The following is a 21,970-nucleotide window of genomic DNA, read 5'->3' on the forward strand; positions in this document are numbered from 1 at the left end:
ATGAGATCCAGCAGAGAGAAAGCATTCCCAACCCAGATGATAATCAATTCTGAATCATCACAGAGTAGATGAAGAGCCATTAGAAGAGAATGCTGAAGGAGCCATGAGATTACAGAGACAGATGGGAAAGTGTGGAGGGACCTAAACAGAAAATTTGAGCTATTGAAAACGGAGCCATCACATTCAGACCACGGCACTGCATTCAATGACTGATACAGAGTTGCTCGGATTAAGAGATTTTGCATGCCAGAAAAGGCAGAAAGCATTTCTCTTCTTTCATTACAATAAACAAATTGAATGTATTTCACATTTGATTGAATTTACACATAGGAAATTATTTTCTGGGTAGCAGAGTGCCAAGGAATCTCAGAGTTTAAAGTGACTTAGAGGTGACCTGAATAGTTACTTGAAAGGTAACTAGAGACTGTTCTTGTTGGAGAGAATGAAGAATAATACTGCTAGGCGAATATGGTGACTGCGTTTCAGTTCTCCCCAGAGGCCAGGCCTGGATTACAGTCTCACCTTCCCTTCCAAGTATGATGATTCCATGATTGGGGCACAATTAAGATCAAAGACTGACAAGAAGAGAATGTGGGTGTGATCAAAACACACAGCCTTTTAATTTTACTCAGTGCCAGTGGAGAAAGCAGTTCTTGTAAATGTCCAGGCAGCACAAGAGAAAGGCATGAGGAGAAACCAGGAAGGAGTCAAAGAGGAAGGGAGAAAGAAAGTAGAAGACTCACCAGTGAGCACTTGGGGCTGGCCACAAACATCTCGCTCTGACACCCTGCTGGGCTGCAAGTCAACAGGACTGCCTGGAGTAAGCTAAGGGGAAAAGGGCCTGGATGGTTAATTGGATTCAAAGCCATATGTGTGTTTGGAAAGAGAGAGAATGTGAAGGCAAATAATTAAAAAATAAAATGACACTCAGGCCAGCTCTGATAAAAAATATTAAAATTTATACTAACATGAAGGCAGAGATTTGGGATGTGAGTATTTTAAGCCTGTGGGGCAAAAATTGGGAGCTGCAGTAGATAACAAAAGACATAAAAGGTGATCAGAGTCATACTCTGTGAAATGTCAGTAGATATTAATTGGCTGTTGTTGACATTGGTAGAGCAAAGCATGGGGTTGGGAAATGCCATGGCCAGCGGAGCGTGAAAAGTCCAGATCTCTGAACTATAAACAGGATTGCCTGAGAGAGAAAGAAGCAGTCGCAGCAGTCAGCACCACAGCAAATGTTTCTTTACATACAAGGCCAACCTGTCTCGAAGCACAGTAATGGCATCGTGACAAGTGGAAACAAAAGAACAAAGCCTGCAAGGGCATGAGGGTACACTCCCTCTGGAGGCTGAGGTCCTCTTCTCCTGCAGTGTGATAGCCCCCAGCAGGACTCTCACAGGTAAGCAGCTAAGCAGGTAGATGCCAGCAGCCACGCTTGACTCACACAAGAAAATTCCTTCGTCAGACGTGGCTGAGAAGCTGAGATGTTATTTTTGGATTTAGCTGCAAGGTGAGGCAGTCGGTAGACATGCTTCATCTAGAGGCAGTGGAGAAGAGTGGTAGCATGTCTTCTCTGGATTTCAGTGTCAGGAGCAAAGGAATGCTTTTGACAGTAGTCAGTTTTTTTGTGACTCCATGTTCCTGGCATAGTGGCAGGGACAGGTCTTTTGGGCAAAGGTTATTTTCTTCTTGCTATATATTGGTGGGGGTATGAAAAGGCAAAAATAGCTGAAACAGTTACTTGAGGCCCTAATAAGACAAAGATTCAGTTTCTAAGTTTGAAAAGTGTTAAGTTCACCTGCGATACGGTCTGCGCTAACTGTGAATCATGTATCCATGTGAGAGTGACACGAGAATTTGCCTATAAAATACATATTCTATAAATATTTCAAAATTATGCTTCCATCAATGTGTTTACTATTGTTCAACATCAAATTGATTAAAAATGCTTGATATAAGGGCCTGCTTAGGAAAGTGCAGGGACCAGGGTTCAATCTCTGGTACCACATGCTGCACCGGTCCCACCTCCAGGTGCATGGAGCTGGACACTGAGACTAGGTGTGGTGACACACACCTGTAGTACCAGTGCTGGGGGAGCTGAAGACAGGAGGATCACTATGAGTCCAAGCTGCACAGCGAGACCCTGTACCAAATATAATATATGCTTTATATGCCCAGAATAATGGTACAAAATGTTAGTGCCTAGTATATAGTAGGAACTGAATAGGTATTTGTTAAATGAAGAAAGCGATAAGTGAATATAATAAATTCAAACACTAAGACTGACATTTGTAATGAGATATTTTTCCTTTAATCTCATCCTTTTCTTCTTCAGAAAATTAAAGAAAAATTGGAACTGTCTTATTGCTTTTTCTTAGGGATAATATCAACTACAAATAGCAAAGTAGTTTTAAAGACATAAAACAAACCTCTTCCCTCCCAAGATACAGGTACAAGTTTAGCTACAAGGGGTCTAATAAAACTCTGGAATCATTTCCAAAGAAATCCAAGAAAATTCATATGTCCCATTACTTTCAACTAGACAAACCCAGTTCATTTAAACAGACAGTTTCTAAGCACATCTTATGTTCAGAGCGCTGTGCTAAGTATCTGGAAGAGTGAGTATCAAGTGCAGTCCTCAAAGGAGATAAAGAGAGAGGCATGCCTGGGTGGAGCAGGTGAGGGTGTGGGCGTTGTGGGGGTAGGAGGACGAGATGCAAAAATCTCCATCCAACCATGCATCCATCTCCAGCCTGAAATACCAAACAGGGACAAGCTTAAGGTTTTAGTTAGATGTATGGCAGCCTAAAAAACTACCACCATGAGCAAGGGTGGGGTTCTGGGACTTAGTGGATCCACTTAGGAGCAACAAGTAGCACTGCTGAAACTCAAACTTTGATGATTCTATGGATGCCAAGGTAATGCATTACGTTACTCAAACACATTTGTGCAAATACATGAATGTCCAGCCAAACACAAAGAGGAGCCCAATTACAGCAAATTGATTCCACATTGAGATTTTATTTTAATCATGAATTGGCGGGCTTATGCTAAATACCAAATGGAACAGACATAAAGATGGGGGAAGGTAAGGAAAAAGAAAATGTCAACATGTGCCTCAACCGTCTAGAGTTTTAGCAACTCAATTGAGTTGATTCCTTCCCTTGAAGTGATCAATGTTTCCACAAGATTCAGAAAACTGAGAAAAGTTAAAAGTAGTGTTAAGTACTCAAAATGTTTGGGTTCACCATCCTCTTAGTATGTAGACCTTAGAAGACAATTTCTGATACACATGAATAGAAAACAGTGATTGTTTCATGATTATGGTATACGCATGCAATCATTTTCTCAATGCCAAGATGAGTAAATGCTAAAATTGGCTAGGAAAAAAACTTTCTCAGAATAAGAGATGTATCTTTCACAAGCCTTACAGAAACTTATAGCATAAAAAATAGCATCTTAATTGTGATTTGTAAAAAGAAATTGTGTGTTTGTACCAATTGCACAGGATAAAGGGCAAACAGAATTTACAGCCCCATACTAACAGCCTAATTTAAAATGGATACTCTTTCTTACATTCTTCCAAAAAAAAAATCCTTTCAAAGAACTCACTCTGCAATCTATACAACTTACAAATGCATTTGGTAAATTGGAATATAGTATTTATTCTCTTTCCTGTTATTGACTCCAAATCTATTTCTCACTATTTGCTTTGTGTTCATTTTTCTGCCAAATAAAATATTAATTGCATTTTTAGCTGCACTGCTGGTGATCGAGGAACTCTGATGTCAAACTCAACTGATAGAAATAGCATCCATTAACATATTTATAGGTTCAGAGCTTCTAGAGCATAATTACAACCATTAATTACTTGACAGTACTCTATTACAGGCTAGAAAAGAAAGACATTTACATCTACATACTTTTATTCACGGTGAAGTTTCTTTTTTAATAATGCATTTTTCTCTAAAGAAGATACTAGCTCAGGGAGTATCTTGAGATGGTACAGGTCGTATCTAGTATAATTCAAGAGAACATCTATCTGCTCGTCTGTCCATCTGTCCATCCGTCCATCCATCTATCCATCCATCCATCCATCCATCCATCCGGATTTTTAAAGCAGCCATTTACTAACTTTGCAATAGTAGGTACAAAAAGTAAATGAGATGAAACAACTGCAGTGATTTCAAAAGAAAACACTTTAAATACTACAAAGAGATTTAATGAATATTTTAGAGTTCCAAGGGAGACCTTCATAAGCCATAATTCTTGATACTAAGATACAGAGTAATGATTTTTACTTTGAAAGAAAACTTCTTCAAACAGCACACAGGCATTTGAAAATATATTTTTGAACATGTAATTTTAACACTTAAGAAAATTAAAGCTGTCCTGGGAAAAAGCTTATGAGATGCTGGGAATTAATAGAATAAACAATTTTTCTGTGGGGTCACCAGCTGTATGAGTCCTGATGCTGCCAGCTGCGTTTAGTACGTGTAGCATAGGAAGGACACAAATGCACATTTGACTTCTCTTGACCAGTTAATCAGCATGCGAAATGATGGTTTCCAATAATAACTTCAGCACCAGACCCAAACACATTTTCTTTTCAGCACGGAATGAAGTCATTAAAAAAAAAAAATCACATAACCTGGTTTCATGATTTCAGCATAAATGTAGCCAGGATGTACGGGCAGAAAGCAAAGCCAAATCTGTCTGTCTGTCTGTCTATCTATCTATCTATCTATCTATCTATCTATCTATCTATCTTACATTTTTCTCTGAGTTCTTTGTTGCTGAGAATAATGGCAAAGCCAGTCGTATTGAAAGTAAAAAAAAAAAAAAAAAACAAACAACAACAACATTAAACTGTGTTTATAGGGTGCTGCAACAGACTCGCTGAGTGAATAATAAGGAAAGCACAATACCTTTAGTAAGTCGCCTCAGAATTTGACAGCGGCATTTAAAAGAGACAGCTATCATTCTTGCTCACTGCTTTCTCTGGCAAACTGTACTCAGGGCTCTGCTCTGGTGGCTGCGGCGGCAGCAGCACATGAATTCCTTGCGCACATACCAGGAGAAAGGTAGTCCCAGTGGGGAGTGACAAAGCTTAATTCCTCTTGGCTGATGCAGAGGTCCGCTACATGTCATCCGGCAAAGCTGTGTCATTCACTACTACTACCACCCCTGCCCGCCACAGCCTCCTCCCCCTGCACACTCACAGTGGCTTACAGAATAAGGCTGTTTCGATAGCAACAAAGCACCAAATTGTGTAAAGCCGGGACAACGCTGAGAGAGGAGCCATTCCATAAATCTAACACTAAGCACTGTGCAGTGCACTCTCTCAGGCAAAAGCAGATGTGTTCCCTTCAATTCAGCCACTGCCACCTCTTGCCTTCTCAGCATCAATCAGTATCCCTTACAGGTTTCCTTTAATGAGAAATACAAGTGAAATGTTGTTTTCTTACTTGAGGAAAATGTATGTATCATAGACTACGTTCCTTGACAGCAACAACCAAATGAAGGCAACAGAGGAAGGTAGTTTATCTTTGGGATGTAGGCGGGAATCAGACTTTGGCTTATAGAAGGGAAGCAACTCTTTAATTGAGACACAAAAATCTATTTAGCACTTTGAAATCCAGGAGGGTCAATGGAGTGTAGGTTTGTGCATGCACTGCAGGAAGGGCTGGGGGAAGACACTGGCAGGAGGGACAGCAGGCGGCACCAGTCCCAACCCCTTTAATCACCTTTTCCCAAAAGGCTCTTGGCTGGAAAGCAACACAGGCAAGACCGTTTCTAAAGATATCAGGAATAAAAGCAAACAGGGCCAAGTATTTCTATTTTTAATGTGCCTCATTATCCTATTCTCAAGCAACCCTCCTCCAAACCATTCTTCTCATTATGCAAATAAAATGGTCCTGCGACAGCAGACACTCCTGCTTATCTGCTCCACTGGAGTGAAGAGCAAATTACCATACCCTTCACCATCCATTCACAAAGTGACAAGAAGGCGGAGCACATTTCTTCATCCGTCAGCACCTGCCTACTCATGATGTACTGATACAAACTGACACTTGCTAGGGAATTTTAATCAAAATTGAGAACACTCCCACAGGAGTTAACACAAACTTTCAGTTGCCCAGGAACTTAAAGAAGAAACAACAAAAAGTCATTTAGTGAAAATGAAAAGACATATCACTGTCTAAACTAGCTGATTAATATTTGTAGGACTCATACAGTTTTATTCTGTACTCTTCAAGCTGTTATAAAAGAAAAATCCTTTCAAGCTGGTTTCTAAAATAACTTCTAATAGTCCAAATTTAGAGATGCAGCCTTTTCATTCATAAATTCAGTATTAACTCAGACACTTTCAACCTACTAATCTGAAGCATATGCTTTCTATTTCAAGTCTAACAGAGAAATAATTTGTTTTTGAAAAACATCTCTATATAATAAGCATCTACCTAGAAGTTCTGAAAAGAACAGAATTCCCTTACCGGGGACCATCTATGCAAAGCAATCCACCACCAGTGACCAATAGAAAACCAATCATAAATGGACTGTAGGGCAGAACCGAATGTTTGTGCAGCTCCAATTAACACATGTCCTTTTTAGATTCCAACCCCTGCCATTTCCATCTCTACAGAACATCTTTGGAAACATTCTAACCTCTTTGATATGTTTTGCTCTAAATAAAAATATACCTCAGTGTCGCAGAAATGTGGTATTATGTAAAGTGAGGTAAATATCTGTAGTTGGCGCTCTTCAAGAACCTTCCCCAAGGAGAAGACACTCTCTCAGGCTTTCACAGAGAGCACATTGGCCAAGCAATGGCCGTGACTCATCCACATGGCTGCACTGATGAAGGTTGTACAATCTGAGGTACAGGATCTCAGGACAAATCCTGAGGGCATTTCACTGACCTTCTCAGACCAAAAAGCTACAACTCTTGTTGCATAGGTCCTGCTTTACCTTGGTCTTAACCATCCAGTAGAAAAGTATGAAGTCGAAATATAAGAAATAAAGCCATGCTGTTGGGTTGAGCTGTGGGGGACTCAGGTCAATAATTTCTGACATTGCCAGTTAAATATAAGTCCCAATGCTATTATGGGCTACTGGACTCTTTTAGAATATTTTGCTGAGTTTACACACCTATAATATTCAATAACGGAACTTAGAAATAATGGGGTATACCGATGAATGTCCATTTTGTATCTGTGTATTCAAAGAGGTTGGGATAGACATATAGTTGCATTCTCTTAATGAATAGAATGATTTGTTCTAATGGTGTTTGTAAATGGGATCACAAGTCCGCATCTTGTACAGCAATTAACCACTAAGAAGAATATATGCAGTGTATTATTTGTTGAAACTGTCCTTCCGATATGATTTGAAACTGTCTCATTGCTATCTGTTTGTCAATAAAACTTTGAAAAAAAAAAAAAAAAAAAAAAAAAAAAAAAAAAGAACCTTCCCCAAATCTCACCTCTTTCCTAAAATCCAGGCACTCAGAATAGGCAGCTGTCAAACAGTATTAGTAAAATCCTGTCCATGGAACATTACCACTCTGGTCCATTTTATTAATGTCTATTTAAATAAAACTCAAAAAATCATACAGGAATCTCTTGCCCTTCTGCTGTTATACAAACTCAGATCTAATTTGCTTCTTCCTTAAGGCTAAAATTATCAAACATTCCCCTTCCAATGTACTGGTACATCCAATTATCTGAAAAAGCTCTGTCGTCTGGTCCCAAGGAAAGAGCTGGAGAGTTATTACAACGTCCTCTTTTTCTTCAGGCATCATAACCCATCCTAGAGTACTTTAAAAGCTTCCTGAGGGCCCCAGCTAGGGGAATTTTCTTTTTCCCCTTGGATTGTGAAGCCAGTGCAAACATATCCTGTTAATGAGCTCAGACTCAGTTCCAGAAATGAGCTACCTGAAAGGATCCTCTTCCAGGAAGGGAAGGAATCTGCCCAGTCTGGCCTCTCTGCTGTGCAGATTTCCCTGGGAGCCGTTCTTAGTCAGCCTTTTTGCCTGAAACCTTTTGTTCTCTTTGCCCAACATAAGCCTAGCCTTGGATACTAAAATTCAGGGCTGGCAACAAGCCTCCTAGTGGTGCAAATTTTCTCCTTCTCAACCTAGTTATCTTAGGCCAGAGGCCCTAAATGGCCAAGGGAACTGGACCACCATATCCAAAACAACCCTCCTCTGAGCAGAGGGATCTACATTTCTGCCTTCGATTATGGTGATTCTGTTATCCACACAGCTTAAACTTAAGCTTAAGCACACTACTTGAGGGTCACCGAGTTGGCCTATGGAAATATAACACAAGTAAATGGCACAAAATATGTATTTGATTTAGCACCAGCAGAACTGGAAAAGAGTGACTTAATTCAAGAGGCTTATCTTTTAAAAAACATAAAAAGCCCTCACCATATGAAAACATGCACTTGCTAGATTAGGAGAACATTAATCCCTTAAAATGACAATTTATTTCTGAGTTTCTTTACAATATGAACTGTTCTAAGGTATAAAACAAGTACACCATGTTTATACAGAATTTAACAGATTACACAGCATTTTTACACACAGTGTATTATTGGCGAGCCCTTTGCTTCTTTCTTCCACATAAGGAAACCGGTTCTCAGAGACAGTGTTTTTCATCAAGGTCACTTGGGTAATAAATGGTAAAGAACAAAACAAAACAAAGCTTCTTTCCCACTTGGCTGACAGTTCCTTTTACTCTTTGCTTTCCAAATGTTCCCTTTCCAATAAAAGAAAAATGTGATCCAACATATGCAGTGGGGGGGGGGAGTTCATTTTGCCAGGCAGGAGCAAAGCGAATCCACCCCTGCACCCTTCCTGTCTCTCCTGCCCATGCCCATGTTGACCTGAAGCACAGCTGAGCTATCCAGAGCCACGGTAATCAAGGGAGCCAGAAGAGTCAGAAAGTGGGTACGACAGAGGCCTACGGGTCCCAGCCAGGTGTTTAGCACAACTGTCCCTTCTGCCGACTTTCTCTCTTGGTCGTACCTATTTTACAATTTTTTTTTTTTGTTGTTGTTGTTGTTGTTTTTGTATTTTAGGGAAGGGTCTACAGGGTGTTCAGGGTCTCACTGCCAGATTGGACTCACAGTGATCCACCTGTTTACAGCCTCCCAAGAGCTGGGATTACAGGGGCGCACCACCATGCCCAGCCTCAATTGCAGTCTCAGCATACCCCAGGAGCGGGGCCAGCACTTTGGCCTGGGGATTGAAGCCCCAGCCCCTGCGCCTGCTTGCAGGGGCTTCAATCAGCGGAACTATTTGGCCAGCCCTTTTACAATATTTTTAATATCACCATCGTGGATAATATGGTGATCATTTTCTCACAGGATGGGGCAGAAGATGGGGCAGAAGGAAGCACGGACAAAAATCAAAATAGAACATCCAAAACAACACTTTCTCACTGGCTCAAGGATTACCATATTCTTAATGTCAAAGCGTCATTCATCACATTAGTGAGTGGATACTCACAGGACATTAGTTTATTTTAAAATTTTTTCTCATCTTCCTGATTTTCTTCCATTGTGTTCATTCTTCTGTGTAACATCTTCATCACCAAAATAAACACTGCTATTTACAGAGTCTTCTGATTACTAACAAGAATCACCATAAACCATATGTTCCTTTCATATACCTGAGAATTTACTTAATAATAACCACATTAATGGGATGAATGCCATTAAAAACCTTCTCATTTGGTATCAGTAGCATCAGTCTAATGGAAGCACTACAATAATGTGCACTGTCTTTCTCACTGATTTAACAAATTGGTTACAAAGCGCACTTGATGGATCTTATTTGCTGGCTGTTTGCACCTACTGCCTTTTGTTTTCTTTGAATGCAATTGCTTGAAAATGTGTAACATGCTTAGGTCATTATTTAGACAGCACAGGACATCTTGAATTGGTGAGTATTGAATATACTGATCCTTTTCTCCTCAGCTAATAACTCAGAGGGATTTCGCAAATCTTACGGGTGCTTGGAACACTATGTTCTTAAAGTTCTAAAAAATAGCCCCAAATCTATGTTCTTCTCAGGTCCTACGGACCAGTCATATCAACTTATCCTTAACATTCGAATCAGCCAATTTTATTTTCCTTTTCAAGGATAATGAAAACAGCAATGACTCTCCGACACATTACAATTCTCGTGAGCCTTATCTGTTACGCAATTCATAGCATGTCAATGGGAGATCACATGTTAAGAGCAGAGCAGAGGTGGCCTCCAAGAACTCATCAAAATCTCAGGTCTATTACAAAAAGCAAGACTGACTCTGCTGAAACAATTCTAAAGAAATCAATACTTGGTGCAATTGTCCAAGACAAGATTTATCAGGCATTTTCTTTACAAATATTCTATAAGAAAATATTTTTGTAGAAGCAATGATGCCCTTTAGGAAGTGTTATTAGGACAAACTCTTGCAAATCTAGGGTGATTAAAAAGCACTTAGCAGCTCTGAGTCTCTTGCATGTTGTGATATGAAAAAGAGTGGGCATAACACACATGACTTGTGTTATTTGCTTATCCAGTCAGGGCTCTGATGCCCTTCACAGTGCCAAGGAAAGGAGACTGCCTCTGCTTCACACAATGAGGTCCGCAAAGCTAGAGGGGTGACAGAAGCATAGAAAATTGCCGATTAAAAGCATCTAGTGGGAAATGTTTAAGGATGATACATGTAGCAATTAAGAACTGTAGTATAGAAGAGACTTGCTGGAAATTATCCTCACCCCACCACAAAAAAGCAAGGTTACATCTAATGACTTACAGAGCCACTGTACAAAGAGAGGGCAGCAAGTGGCCAACAGCAGAGCTGAAGAGTCAGTGTCTGCCTTGAGTCCTGAATGTATCATTAAAGGGCTGGGAGACCTTGAGCAAGTTCTGGAACCCCACTGTTTTTCACTTGTAAAATGGTGAAAATTGTTTCTAGGGTTGTTTCAATGACTTGTATGCGTGGGAGGCAAAAAGGATAGTAAAAGGTTTGCTCATCACTATATGTTTCATAGGCAGTGCAGTTGTACAGCCTGGCGTTTGGTCAAGGAACCCACCTCCTTCCTTACATTGGCTCCATTTACTGAGCATGGATTATTTTGGAAAGGAAAATCACAAGGATGTGGAGGTTGGGATGAATGAAAACGATTCCTTTTCAATGAAATCCTTCAGAACACAATGTCATAGTCCATCTAGCCCCTCAACTTCCACAACTTCTTCCTCCTTTCATGCCTCTTATTTCTCCTGACCTAAATGATGTCATTCTCCCTTGGTTTTGTTGTACTATCTGGCTATCACTTTTAGCAGTGAGTCTTACGCTCGAGGGCCAGTAATGATCTCTGTACTCTGCTCCCAGATCTTGATCACCAGCCAGATTTGCTGACTCTACAACCTCACTGTACTTTGGTTCTAAGATAGATGAGTACCCATCACGACTATCTCAGACCAGCCTGCTACTCCTCTGACATCATCATTGTCTCCCTCAAAAGCCCACCCATTTCAAGTTCACCTTTAAAACTCCTCTCAACACATCCCATTCTGTCATCCTCTGGGCCAGGTTGTGTGTGGTTATTGCACATGAGAATCTTCTCCTATAAACATGCATTGAAGGGCTGGCCTGATAACTCAGGGGACTAAAGCGCTTGTTTAGGTAGAGTGCAGCGGCCAGGGCTTGATCCCTGGTGTGCTGTGTGGGCCCCACCCCCAGAGAGTGCTGAGATGGCAACTGAAACTGGGCATGGTGGCACATGCCTGTAATCCCAGCACTTGGGAGGCTAAAAACAGGAGGATCACTACAAGTCCAATCTACGTAGTGAGACCCTGTACAACCTGTAGACCCTGACCTAAATACAGAAAACAAAAAATAAAAAACAAACAAACATGTATTGATTGCTTTGTTTACTGACAGGCTTGTTCCATGCTATGGTACATGAGGCACACATGAGGATACTTCCTCCTAACTCACCCCCAAATAATGGGCCAACACTTGTTTTAATGCTTATGAATCCTTGAGTAGTTCTTTGAGGGCATCATTCTTCTTTAAATATTGTAGTGTTGGTCGTGTGCTGTCCACCCATCCCCTTTACAGCTAAATTAAATGTATTGGCATACAAATTTATGGTAAAAATACAGTTTGATTACGTCAGATACTTTGATCAACTATTTTCAGATAACTTGGAAGATTAATATATTTTTTAAAAGATGAAAAATAAGAAATCCAGCAGGGAAATTATCTAGTTTTTAAAATAAAAACTTAAAAAGATGAACTGTAAGAGCGTAGGCAAAAGCTAACTTGAAGGAACATACATTTTCCAGATCCCCAAGATGTGGCTGTGGGCTCATGTGAGAAGGCAAGAACATCCCTAATTGAAACATCTAGTCAGGAGAGATACCATGTACACAGATGCCAGTTCAGATCCAATGATATTTCTAAATGTGAGAGAGACGGAGTTAAATTCCCAGTATTTCCTTCTACATCTAACCTATCTCCACTTCCTACCTTTTCTTCCTTATCATCAAATACCATCTATTATACTATCTATTTTAGTAATTTGTTTATTGTCTGCATCCTTCTCCTCCCAATAGAGTTATTTATTTGTAATAAGAATAAATAATTTTTTGGTCTATCTTCTTGATTCCTGGGAAGAGCACCTAGCACGCAGCCCACATTCAATACATTGTCACTGAGTAAACCAATGTATGTGGGTTTCCCTTCTACAGTAGATGTCCTTTATATGCAATACTGTTTTAAAAACTTTTGTATAAAGATGAAGCCAACAAATTACTTTAAAAAAAAAAAACAACAGCAAAATTCTGCCACTTTAAGAGGAAATCTTCGGAAATAGCGTGTTTCTTGGACTGTCTGTTTATGGGGGAAGCAGGGGAAGGGCTGTGTCGTGAGCACACCCTGATTGATTCTTGGCTCTCCTGACAAGATGATTCACAAGGACTCCCCTGACTCTAGCTGTAAAGAAACACACCCCACCGAGCTGGTTCTTCACTTAGCACAGATAGGAAGAGTAACAAAGAAAGCGCCAAAGCTGCAAGGTGTAAAAATTAAAAGAATTCTCCTGGGCTTGGCGCTATGAATGAAAAAAGTAAATCCTGAGATTAGATTCTGATTGAACATGCATAATTACAGACTCTCGGGGACGTAATAGTACCTGAAAGCGATGGATGCTTTTAAAGTTTCTGTATGCAGCAGCACACGGCTAAAGCAGTGACCCTCCTTCAACAGGGCTTTGCACCGCCACCTCCAAAGTGGCCCTCTTGCTGGTTTGGCTGCTACTGTGGAGAGCTGCACTTTGTGTCAGGGGAGTTAAGTGTCCTTTGTAAGAATGCATGCATTAAACACAACAACAACATTTCCACAATTCTTAACACTCTACTCCTTCAAATAAAATTGTACTAATAATATCTCAGATATATAAAATTCTAAAAAAAATTAAAAAGGGAAGAGTAAGTCTTAATGTAGTTATTATTTCTAATACAGCGAAATGCACAAATTCCATCACTCCTTCAAGCAATATACATTACAAGCTACTAAAACACAAGCACAGGCTGGGGAGACAGCTCAGTGGTCTAAGCACCAGCCTGGCAAGCACAAGGACCTGAGTTTGATGCCCAGTACCACATGCTGCGCCAGCCCTGCACTGAGCTGGCCACCAACACCCAGCGTGTTAGTGCACACCTATAAACCTAGTGCAGGGGAGGCTGAGAAAGGAGGATCACTCTGAGTCTGACCTGCATAGTGAGACCCCGTACCAAATAAATAAAACACAAGTACTAGGTGACAAATGGAACTACCCCTTAGAACAGTTTAACCAGATAACACATGATTGTAGAGAGTATGAAAAAGGAACTTAAATATGGTAAACAGATGGCCACATTGTCTCTGTTTCCCTACAGCTGACTCAAGCTTATTCTTCATAGCAGAATGGCACCCCATTATGTATATGCACCACATGTTCTTTATCCCTACATTGGGGCGAGCCATGCGGACTGCTTCCAAGATTTAGCTGTTGAGTGCTGTGCTGCTACCAACATGGGTGTGCGTGTGTCGCTGTGACATGTTGCCCTTAACTCCATCAGGAAGATACCTGGACAGAGCAGAGCACGGTCACATGAACCTTCTATGTTTAGCTTCGGAGGAGCCTCCATACTGACTTCCACAGTGTTTGTGCTAGTTTATCTTCCCACTAACAATGTAGAAAATGGAAGAACTTTGAGAGCCTAATGTTAAGTGAAGTAAATCAGACACATGAGCTTCAATATTGAATGGTTTCTCTTACCTGAGAAAGCTAAAATAAATGTAAAGAGCAAAACAAAATACAAAAAAACAAAACTAAGGAAATAGATTTGTTGCAAAAAGGAAGAAGACTACGAGCTGGATGGAATAGGAGGGAGGGCCAGGCAAGAGGATAAAAACAAAAAGGAAAGAACTAAAATGTGTTAGCAACATGTACCTATTCCCCATGAGGAAAGAAAGCATTATGTGCAGACATGTCTCAATAAAAATAAAAATAAAAAGATGGTGAAGTTGGAAAATGTTTGATGAGACAGGAGTCTCTGGTTACATCTCCTGTGCAGTTACACACTACCTGTTTAATCTTTAGTGTAAGTTGCCGAATCCTCTTCTGGGCTTTCTAGCCACCCCAATGGGACCCAGTATAAGGGCATGAAAAGACACAATTACTGTTCTGGAAAAGTACATCTGTGGTGGTGGCAGACTCTAACTCAAAATATACTCATATAGTGAAGAACCACACTATATGAAATGCTACTTAATTCATATGAATTGCTTATACTCAACACCAACACTGCCTGCCCTGCTTCTCTTTACAGGTACCACCTTAACTTTCTCCATGGACTTATTCTCAGTGCACGGGGTGTGAGGGGGCTGGCTACTCTATCAGGCCTAACCAAGGACAGCATTCCATCCCCTCATCACAGATTGTCCAGAAATAGGCAGTCCTTGAAGGCAGGCTGGTGAGATGCAATTTCAAAAAACTTCTTTTAGAACAACTAGGAATGAAATTCTCACATTTCATTGTAAAGAGTAGTTTATGGGCCTGAAGGTGTCACCTTATCATCATTTTTGAAGAAGCAAACTTTAAGTCATACCAAGATAGAGGAAAATACAGTCAAAATAGATGGATTCTTGGGAGATGCAGTTAAAACATCTGCATCCCTCCATTCCACAAGCCATAACACAATACAGATTTTCATAATACGTATGATGGATATGGTCTGTCTTTTGCTAATCCAGTTTGAATTAGTTAGCACCCGAGTGCAAAAGGGTCTTCATTAATCAAATTTTTAAACTTCAGATTCATGACTTATAAAATAGATTGTGTCTCCAAAAATCCTCACAGTTCGGCCATTCTACTCTAACAATGAGTTCACTGATAGTACTGAGTAGTGTTCAAATAAGATAAAAAAAAATAGGAAAACACTTGGTTAATTTTAAGGTACTCCTCAAATAGCATGTAGGATTATTTAAAAATGTTCAAATCTATAAATTTGTGTGCATAATGCACCATTCCTATTACAGTTACATAACAAGCACTGATTCAGAAAATAAGGAAGGGAGAGGTCTTTCTCCTATGCTTCTTTTGTAGGAGATTCACACTTCACCCAGTCTCAATGATTTCCACTTAATGATATTTTCTTTCTAAGTCATTACCTCAATGCAGAAGGTCTCTTTTCTCACTTAAAAATAGTACCCATCATATTTTACTTTTACTTTATTGCCATACAAGTAATATTGAAGCATTCTTGGGTATGCATTTTAAACATTTTATATCACTGATCATTAAATCTGATAAAAAGATAAGGTATTTATTTTATTTTTCTTTGAAGGAAATGACCCTCTAATAATGTCTAAAGGATAAAAAGGGTTCTCTTAAGATGGAAGGTGTGCAGAAATAAAAAGAGAAAAAAGTCAGCGTAGAGATGACATTCTGAGCCAGGTCTGCTCTCCTCTGCAGGCATCTTCTCATCATCTGATAGTGTGAGCCCTGGTTCCAGCAAGCACAAAGTCCCTTCTGTGTTCGAGCTCTGGACTAAGTGCCTGCTTTGGCAAGCACAGAGACAGGGTTCGATACCTGGTCCTGTATGCTGCACCAGCCCCACCACTGGGGCACACTGAGTCAGTGACTGAGTCTAGGCATGGTGGCGCCCACCTGTAATCTGAGTGCTGGGAAGGCTGAAAACAGGTGGATCACTATGAGTCTGAGCTGCAAAGTGACACCCTGCACCAAATACATAAATGTGTTCTGCCTCTGCAGTGGGCAGGCAGCTGCAAGAGGGCAGCAAATGATCAGAGGTGTAAGCGAGGACTCCGGCCAGCTGGCCAGAAAGGGAGTGGGTGACCAGAATGAGCTCGCAGCCTGAAGAAGACCTCAGTCCAGCTTCCTGCCACGCAAGAGGGGTGTTATGTTGCCAGGGAGTCGAAGATCTTGCATAGCTTAAGAGAAGGTCTATGTCAAACATAATCCAAAGACTTAGCAAAGTATCCAACAAGAAGGGGCAGTTGAAGTCATGAAAAGGGAGTGGCAGATTAGGGAACTTGGGTTCTAGGAAGAGTGCATGAAAGCCACTGGGTAAACTGGTCACAGAGACCTCTGTCAGATTTTTTTTTCATTGCCCTCATCATCAACAATGCTCCTAGCAGCTGTGTGAAACTCCCTTCGTGCTGGACATGGTCTAAACATTTACATGTATTTTCATATTTAATCCTCACAAAACACCCACACAGGAGGACTGTCAGCTTGCCCCCAGCTTGCCTCTCTACTGAGGTACAATTGATAAATACAAATAGCAAATATTTTTTAAAAATTACAAGATGATTTGATGCATACACGCATACTTCAGGTGGTGAGGACACTTAAGATCTACTATCAGCAATTTCAAGGAAAACTTCCAGACACACAGGTAGTCTTTTTTTCATATTGGATGTTTCAGGCTGTAGGACTTGGGAAACATCAGGTTCTTAGTATTTCTAGAGTGAAAGAATGAATGAAGGAGACACAGGAGGAGATGCTGGGAGAACAAGAATGTACTACACTGAAGTGTATCACCAGGGAACACTGAGCTCCAAAAGACCGAGACGTCAGCACAAAGAAGGGGAAACTCTGACTTGTGTGCCCAGAGCCCAGCTACAAGGCTGGTACCTTACCCAGCTAGATGGATCTTGGCAGCATGTCGGAGGGAACTGTTACCTGTGGACCTTTCTTTTTTCTGAGGTCCCTTCCTGAACTATGGAAGAATAAACACATTTTAGGGAGCATTACATTGACCAAGAGCTGGGCACTTCATGAGTTTGGCATAGAGAGTTCTAGAACACGATGCACAACTATAGCGTTCAGTTGTGAGGTCATCTGTTAGGTCAGTGTGCTTCCGGACACCCAGGGGATTAGGTTGAGTTCTCACGGTTTGGTTGAGCACCTCACTTGTTTGGTCTTTGTTGTAGTTCCAAAGACTTCTTTCTCTCTTCCTCACACATATATGTTGCCTGTGCTCAGCCTCTTGGGAATTTCCTTAGTAGATTTTAGAAATACCCAGGCCTCTGATTATGCAGTGGAAATACTTCAAGGACTACAACATGCAAAAACTAGTCCATGTCACTTTAGCCATAAAGAACTCTTAAAAACATCCAGAGTAACAAAAGGAAACTTCAAGGTGCTGTTTCCAAATTGTTGCTGCCTTAAGATTTTAAAACATCAATTTCAGATTGATTTTTTAGGGCAGTGCTAGTCAACATAAATATAATGCCTGCTACTAATGTTACTCTTCATTATAAAAAATTGAAAGCAAGATAAAATTAACAAAATCTTAATATATTTTACTTGGCATGAAATATCCTTTTCTGGTGGGGGTAGTACTGAGGATTGAACTCAGGGCCTTCACACAGGGCTACACCAAAGCTTTAGTTTTCTTATTTTTTATTTGAAAGACAGTCTTGTTCAGTTGTCCAAGCTGGGCCTGAACTTGTGATCCTCCTGCCGCAGCCTCCCAGAGTGCTAGGATTGCTGGCATGCACCCGATTAGAAAAGCTGTACTTTAGGTGTCCCTGCTCCATGAGGAGGTATCATATGTTACAGCACAGGCCTGGTACAATCAAGGTTATAATAATGGAACAACTTCTACTAAGCATTTTGTCATGGGGCAAATCTTGCTTTTCATCTTCTCCTGAATTTCTTATCCAGATAAATGATATACTATTTGTGCATTCCCCTCAGCCCAAACACTGCAGAGTCATCCTGAATGATCATTACGTACTGCTTGCTAACTCTTCCACATCCCAACAGGTCCTGCCTTGCTTTTACAACCAATCATACCTCGCTGTACCTTTCACACATCTTAGCACGCAGTCTTCCCTATTTGCATCCCATACACTGTGTCCCATTTTCTGACTTCTGGTTTTTTTTGTTTTTTTTTTAAAGCTGATTTTCCCTATGTGAAACTTTTTCAGTCTGGTAGTGCTATCCTCAGGAATCTTCATGAGAAGAAGAAGCCCTAGCCTGCTACTGCAGCCTTGTTTCTCCATGAATATTCACAATGTCCCAGCCATGGGAAACGACAAAGAGCGCTCTGGAACTCCCCAGCCTTTTCTGAAATCACTGTCTTTGCATATCTACCAGCCTCAGCTGCAATGCGGAGGACTTTCTCATTAGGTTACTGTTAATCTCTTCCAATCGGGTGTGAGCTCCCTATGGAAGGTATGGTCTGATCTATCTTTCAATAGGTAGCCCTGAACTGGTCTGTTGAATGCAGTTAATGGGTGGATGGATGGATGATGGATGGATAGATAGATACATAGTAAAATGTAAAAGATCACAGTTTCCTGAGATGTCTGATACATCACCATATTCTGGCTACATAATGCGGTGAACTTACTTAATCTCTCCAAACTTCAGATTCCTCCCCTGCAAAATCAGAATGATCATACCTACACTGCCAGTTTTACAGTCTTATAATATTATTATATAAACAATCACATATACATTTATAAAATTTACATAAGCAGAGATTATATACTTCATATATACTTATATTTTAAAATTTATATATACATCCATCTATCAATCCTCCTCTTCTCCCATCTTTCCAAAAGAGTGAATTTTAATTTTAAAAAAGTTTACCACCACCAATTATAAGAGGCATTAACAATCTGGACAATTTATCTATTACAGATCACTTTCTAAACATCAAGAACTTTTCTGGTATAATTTGCAGGCATAACCTTGGAAATATGCTACTAAGAAGTTTTTAGATACAACATATATTCTACATGAAAAATACCACTTGATGCAGGACATAAGATGTAGTATGTACTACAACTACAAAGCTTAGGATACAGCCCTGCAAAATCATCTAGTCCATGACTGAGGGACCCCTAATGCTTCAGGTAGACAGGCTCTAAGGACGGGTAGAAATACCAATATGAAAAAACAAATGATTACTTGTTTTCAAGAACTTATACTCTAGTTGAAAGATCCCTATAAATGAACCCTGGAGCATTTCCCAGCAGTACACGTGCTACACAACTATTCAGAATGAAGACGATATGACTGGAGTCTCTGGATTTTTAGGCAGACTTCCAAAGCCAAGCAAATTTTTTTTTATGAAAGATAAAATGAGATTGGGGTTCATGATAGGAGAAAAAACCATCACTACACTGCCCCCCAAATGTAATACATTGAGTTAATTCCACAAATTTAACTTACATGATTTCACAAGGGTCTCTCTCCCCATATATTTGTACATATGGAATATAAGACATTCCATAGAAGTTTTTTTTGTTGTTGGTTTTTTTTTTGTTGTTGTTTGTTTGGTACCAGGGATAAAACTCAGGATCCTGCGCTGGCTAGGCAGGCATTTATGCCTCTGAGCTGTCTCCCCAGCCCCTCCATAGAAGTTTTTAGCTCACTTAGCTCCCACATACCACACTGAGCCAGCTATTCTACTTGCAGAATCTATGAACTGTAAGGATTGGCCGAGGGTCATTTTCACTCTATGAAACCTTGATTTTCCCTAACTTAAAGCTAATCTCAACATACTCAACTCCAGTAAAACTGCTATTAAATTCCCAGATCTTCTAAACCAACTCCACTCTGTTATTTCTCGTGGTACATTCCTTCATTAAACAACACACCTTTTGTCACTTCTCTTTAGTTCTGACTGAGGACAAGAGCACAAACTGACACTTTGGGAGCCTGTGATTTATGCACAGAAGTGGTAAAGGAAAATAGGCAAACAACACTCCAGATTTGTCTTCCATAAAACAAAAAACAAATTAAAATATTTAACTAAAACCAAATGGAGAAGTGTTTACTTTCAAGATTTTATAAGATACTAATATATATATATATATATATATATATATATATATTTCCTCCCCCAAAGGAAAACTTTATCAATCAGCTTTTGCCATTCCTGTTATGTGGATATTTGAATGGTATTTTATGATTGCCTGTATTACTAAACCTGACACTCTTCCGCCTTCTCAGCACGGCCTTGCCCACTCATTCTTCCACACATTGCGTTGGCGTGAGACCCAATGGCAAGAATGCTCTTGATAAGCATTTTCATTGTGTTTGGCTTTGCATGAAACATTTCATTTTCAGGAAAGATAATACAACCTAGTCCCCAGGAAAAGAGACTTGCCACAGATTCTTTGAACTTGTTCAGAGAAACAAATACAGGAGCTTAAGTCATAAAAATGATGGGACAAAGAAGAAAATACTGTACAGAACCTTGTCCTAGTGAAAGTGCACTGATCTCTAAGACCCAGGGCTTATCAGAAGCATCCTAAAACTAGTGAGTGCTAAGTGTGCAAAGCTAAGAAGTGATAAAAAGTGTACTTTTGAAAATAATACAAGATATCATCTGACTAGGAAGGCAGGGACCCACCTGATAAAATTCACGGCATGTGACAAATCTGGAGCAGACCTCCATCCTGCTCATTTCCCCCTCCTTCCTGCTTCAGTGTTCTATTGTCAGTCTCGAAGCAGGGTCTGAGTTTCAGCTTTGGCACCAACAGACAGAACTGGAAATAAGTGCAATTCACAAGCCCCTGACTGCTCCTGTGGTGGAATCTCATCCCCCAACATTAGAAGTGGGCCCACATAGTGCCTGCAGGCTACAGTCAGTTCTCTGTGGTTACTACTACCTACTTTCTTCTATAGTTCAGGAGTTTCCTCCATATGTGTCTGTAGGAAGTCTCACATATTTGATGAAGGTCAGATGAAACAAGAATCTGAGTGGAGAATTAAGATGTTGCTTTCCTTTCTGGCACCTCTTCTAGGTGTCATCTTGCTGTAATACAGCCCTCTTACTGCTGTGATGACAGGCAGGGCCAACTTGTCAGGAGACAAAAGACAAAGCCATCTATCTCCATTATTTGGAAATCTCATCTAGCAAAGGATTTATGATCTGTTCATTTCAGAGGAGATTAAAAAGTAAAACAAAGATTGAATAAAGCCTGTCTGGTGACGCATACAAATGAGATAGGTTTTGAGGACAACATAGGGATGACTACCTCTGTCAGAAGCACTACATCACCACGCCAGTGTCTGTGAGTTCATGTGGGGGAGGGAGCGTGTCAGGGACCACTAAGTGCCTCAGCTCAGAGTTATCTGCAGAGTGTTGGGTACTTAGACACCACAGGGCAGCCAGGACTGAATAGTGTTCAGAGCACAGGCTCTGCAACCAGACTGACTGCCTGAGCTGCAGGATAAGGCATGAGCTCAGGTACATGATCACATATCTTTATGCTTCTGTTTCCCTAGCTATTCGTAGGATTGTTATAAGGATTATACAGTAAAGGGTCATTCTAAACTGGATGTAGTGGCTGACACCTATAATTTCAGGGCTCTAAGGCCAAGACAGGAGGATCGCAAGTTTGAGTCTGGTCTGGGCAGCTTAATG

The 21,970-nt window shown here is 40.4% G+C and overlaps 1 protein-coding gene across 2 annotated transcripts in view; it reads right to left on the reverse strand.

The window, feature by feature from the left end:
• Grip1 (glutamate receptor interacting protein 1) overlaps window positions 1-5,039 on the reverse strand; it is a 269,779-nt gene extending 264,740 nt beyond the window's left edge. For both annotated transcript variants that reach the window (XM_023716318.1, XM_023716316.1), the window contains exon 1: window positions 4,932-5,039. In XM_023716318.1, the coding sequence (XP_023572086.1) occupies window positions 4,932-4,986 (55 nt within the window). In that variant the 5' untranslated portion in view covers window positions 4,987-5,039. The remainder of the gene's footprint in view (window positions 1-4,931) is intronic.
• Between the last annotated feature and the right edge of the window lie 16,931 nt (window positions 5,040-21,970).

The sequence above is a fragment of the Octodon degus genome, unplaced genomic scaffold, assembly GCF_000260255.1.
Source record: "Octodon degus isolate 3935 unplaced genomic scaffold, OctDeg1.0 scaffold00047, whole genome shotgun sequence".
Classification (NCBI taxonomy): Eukaryota; Metazoa; Chordata; class Mammalia; order Rodentia; family Octodontidae; genus Octodon; species Octodon degus.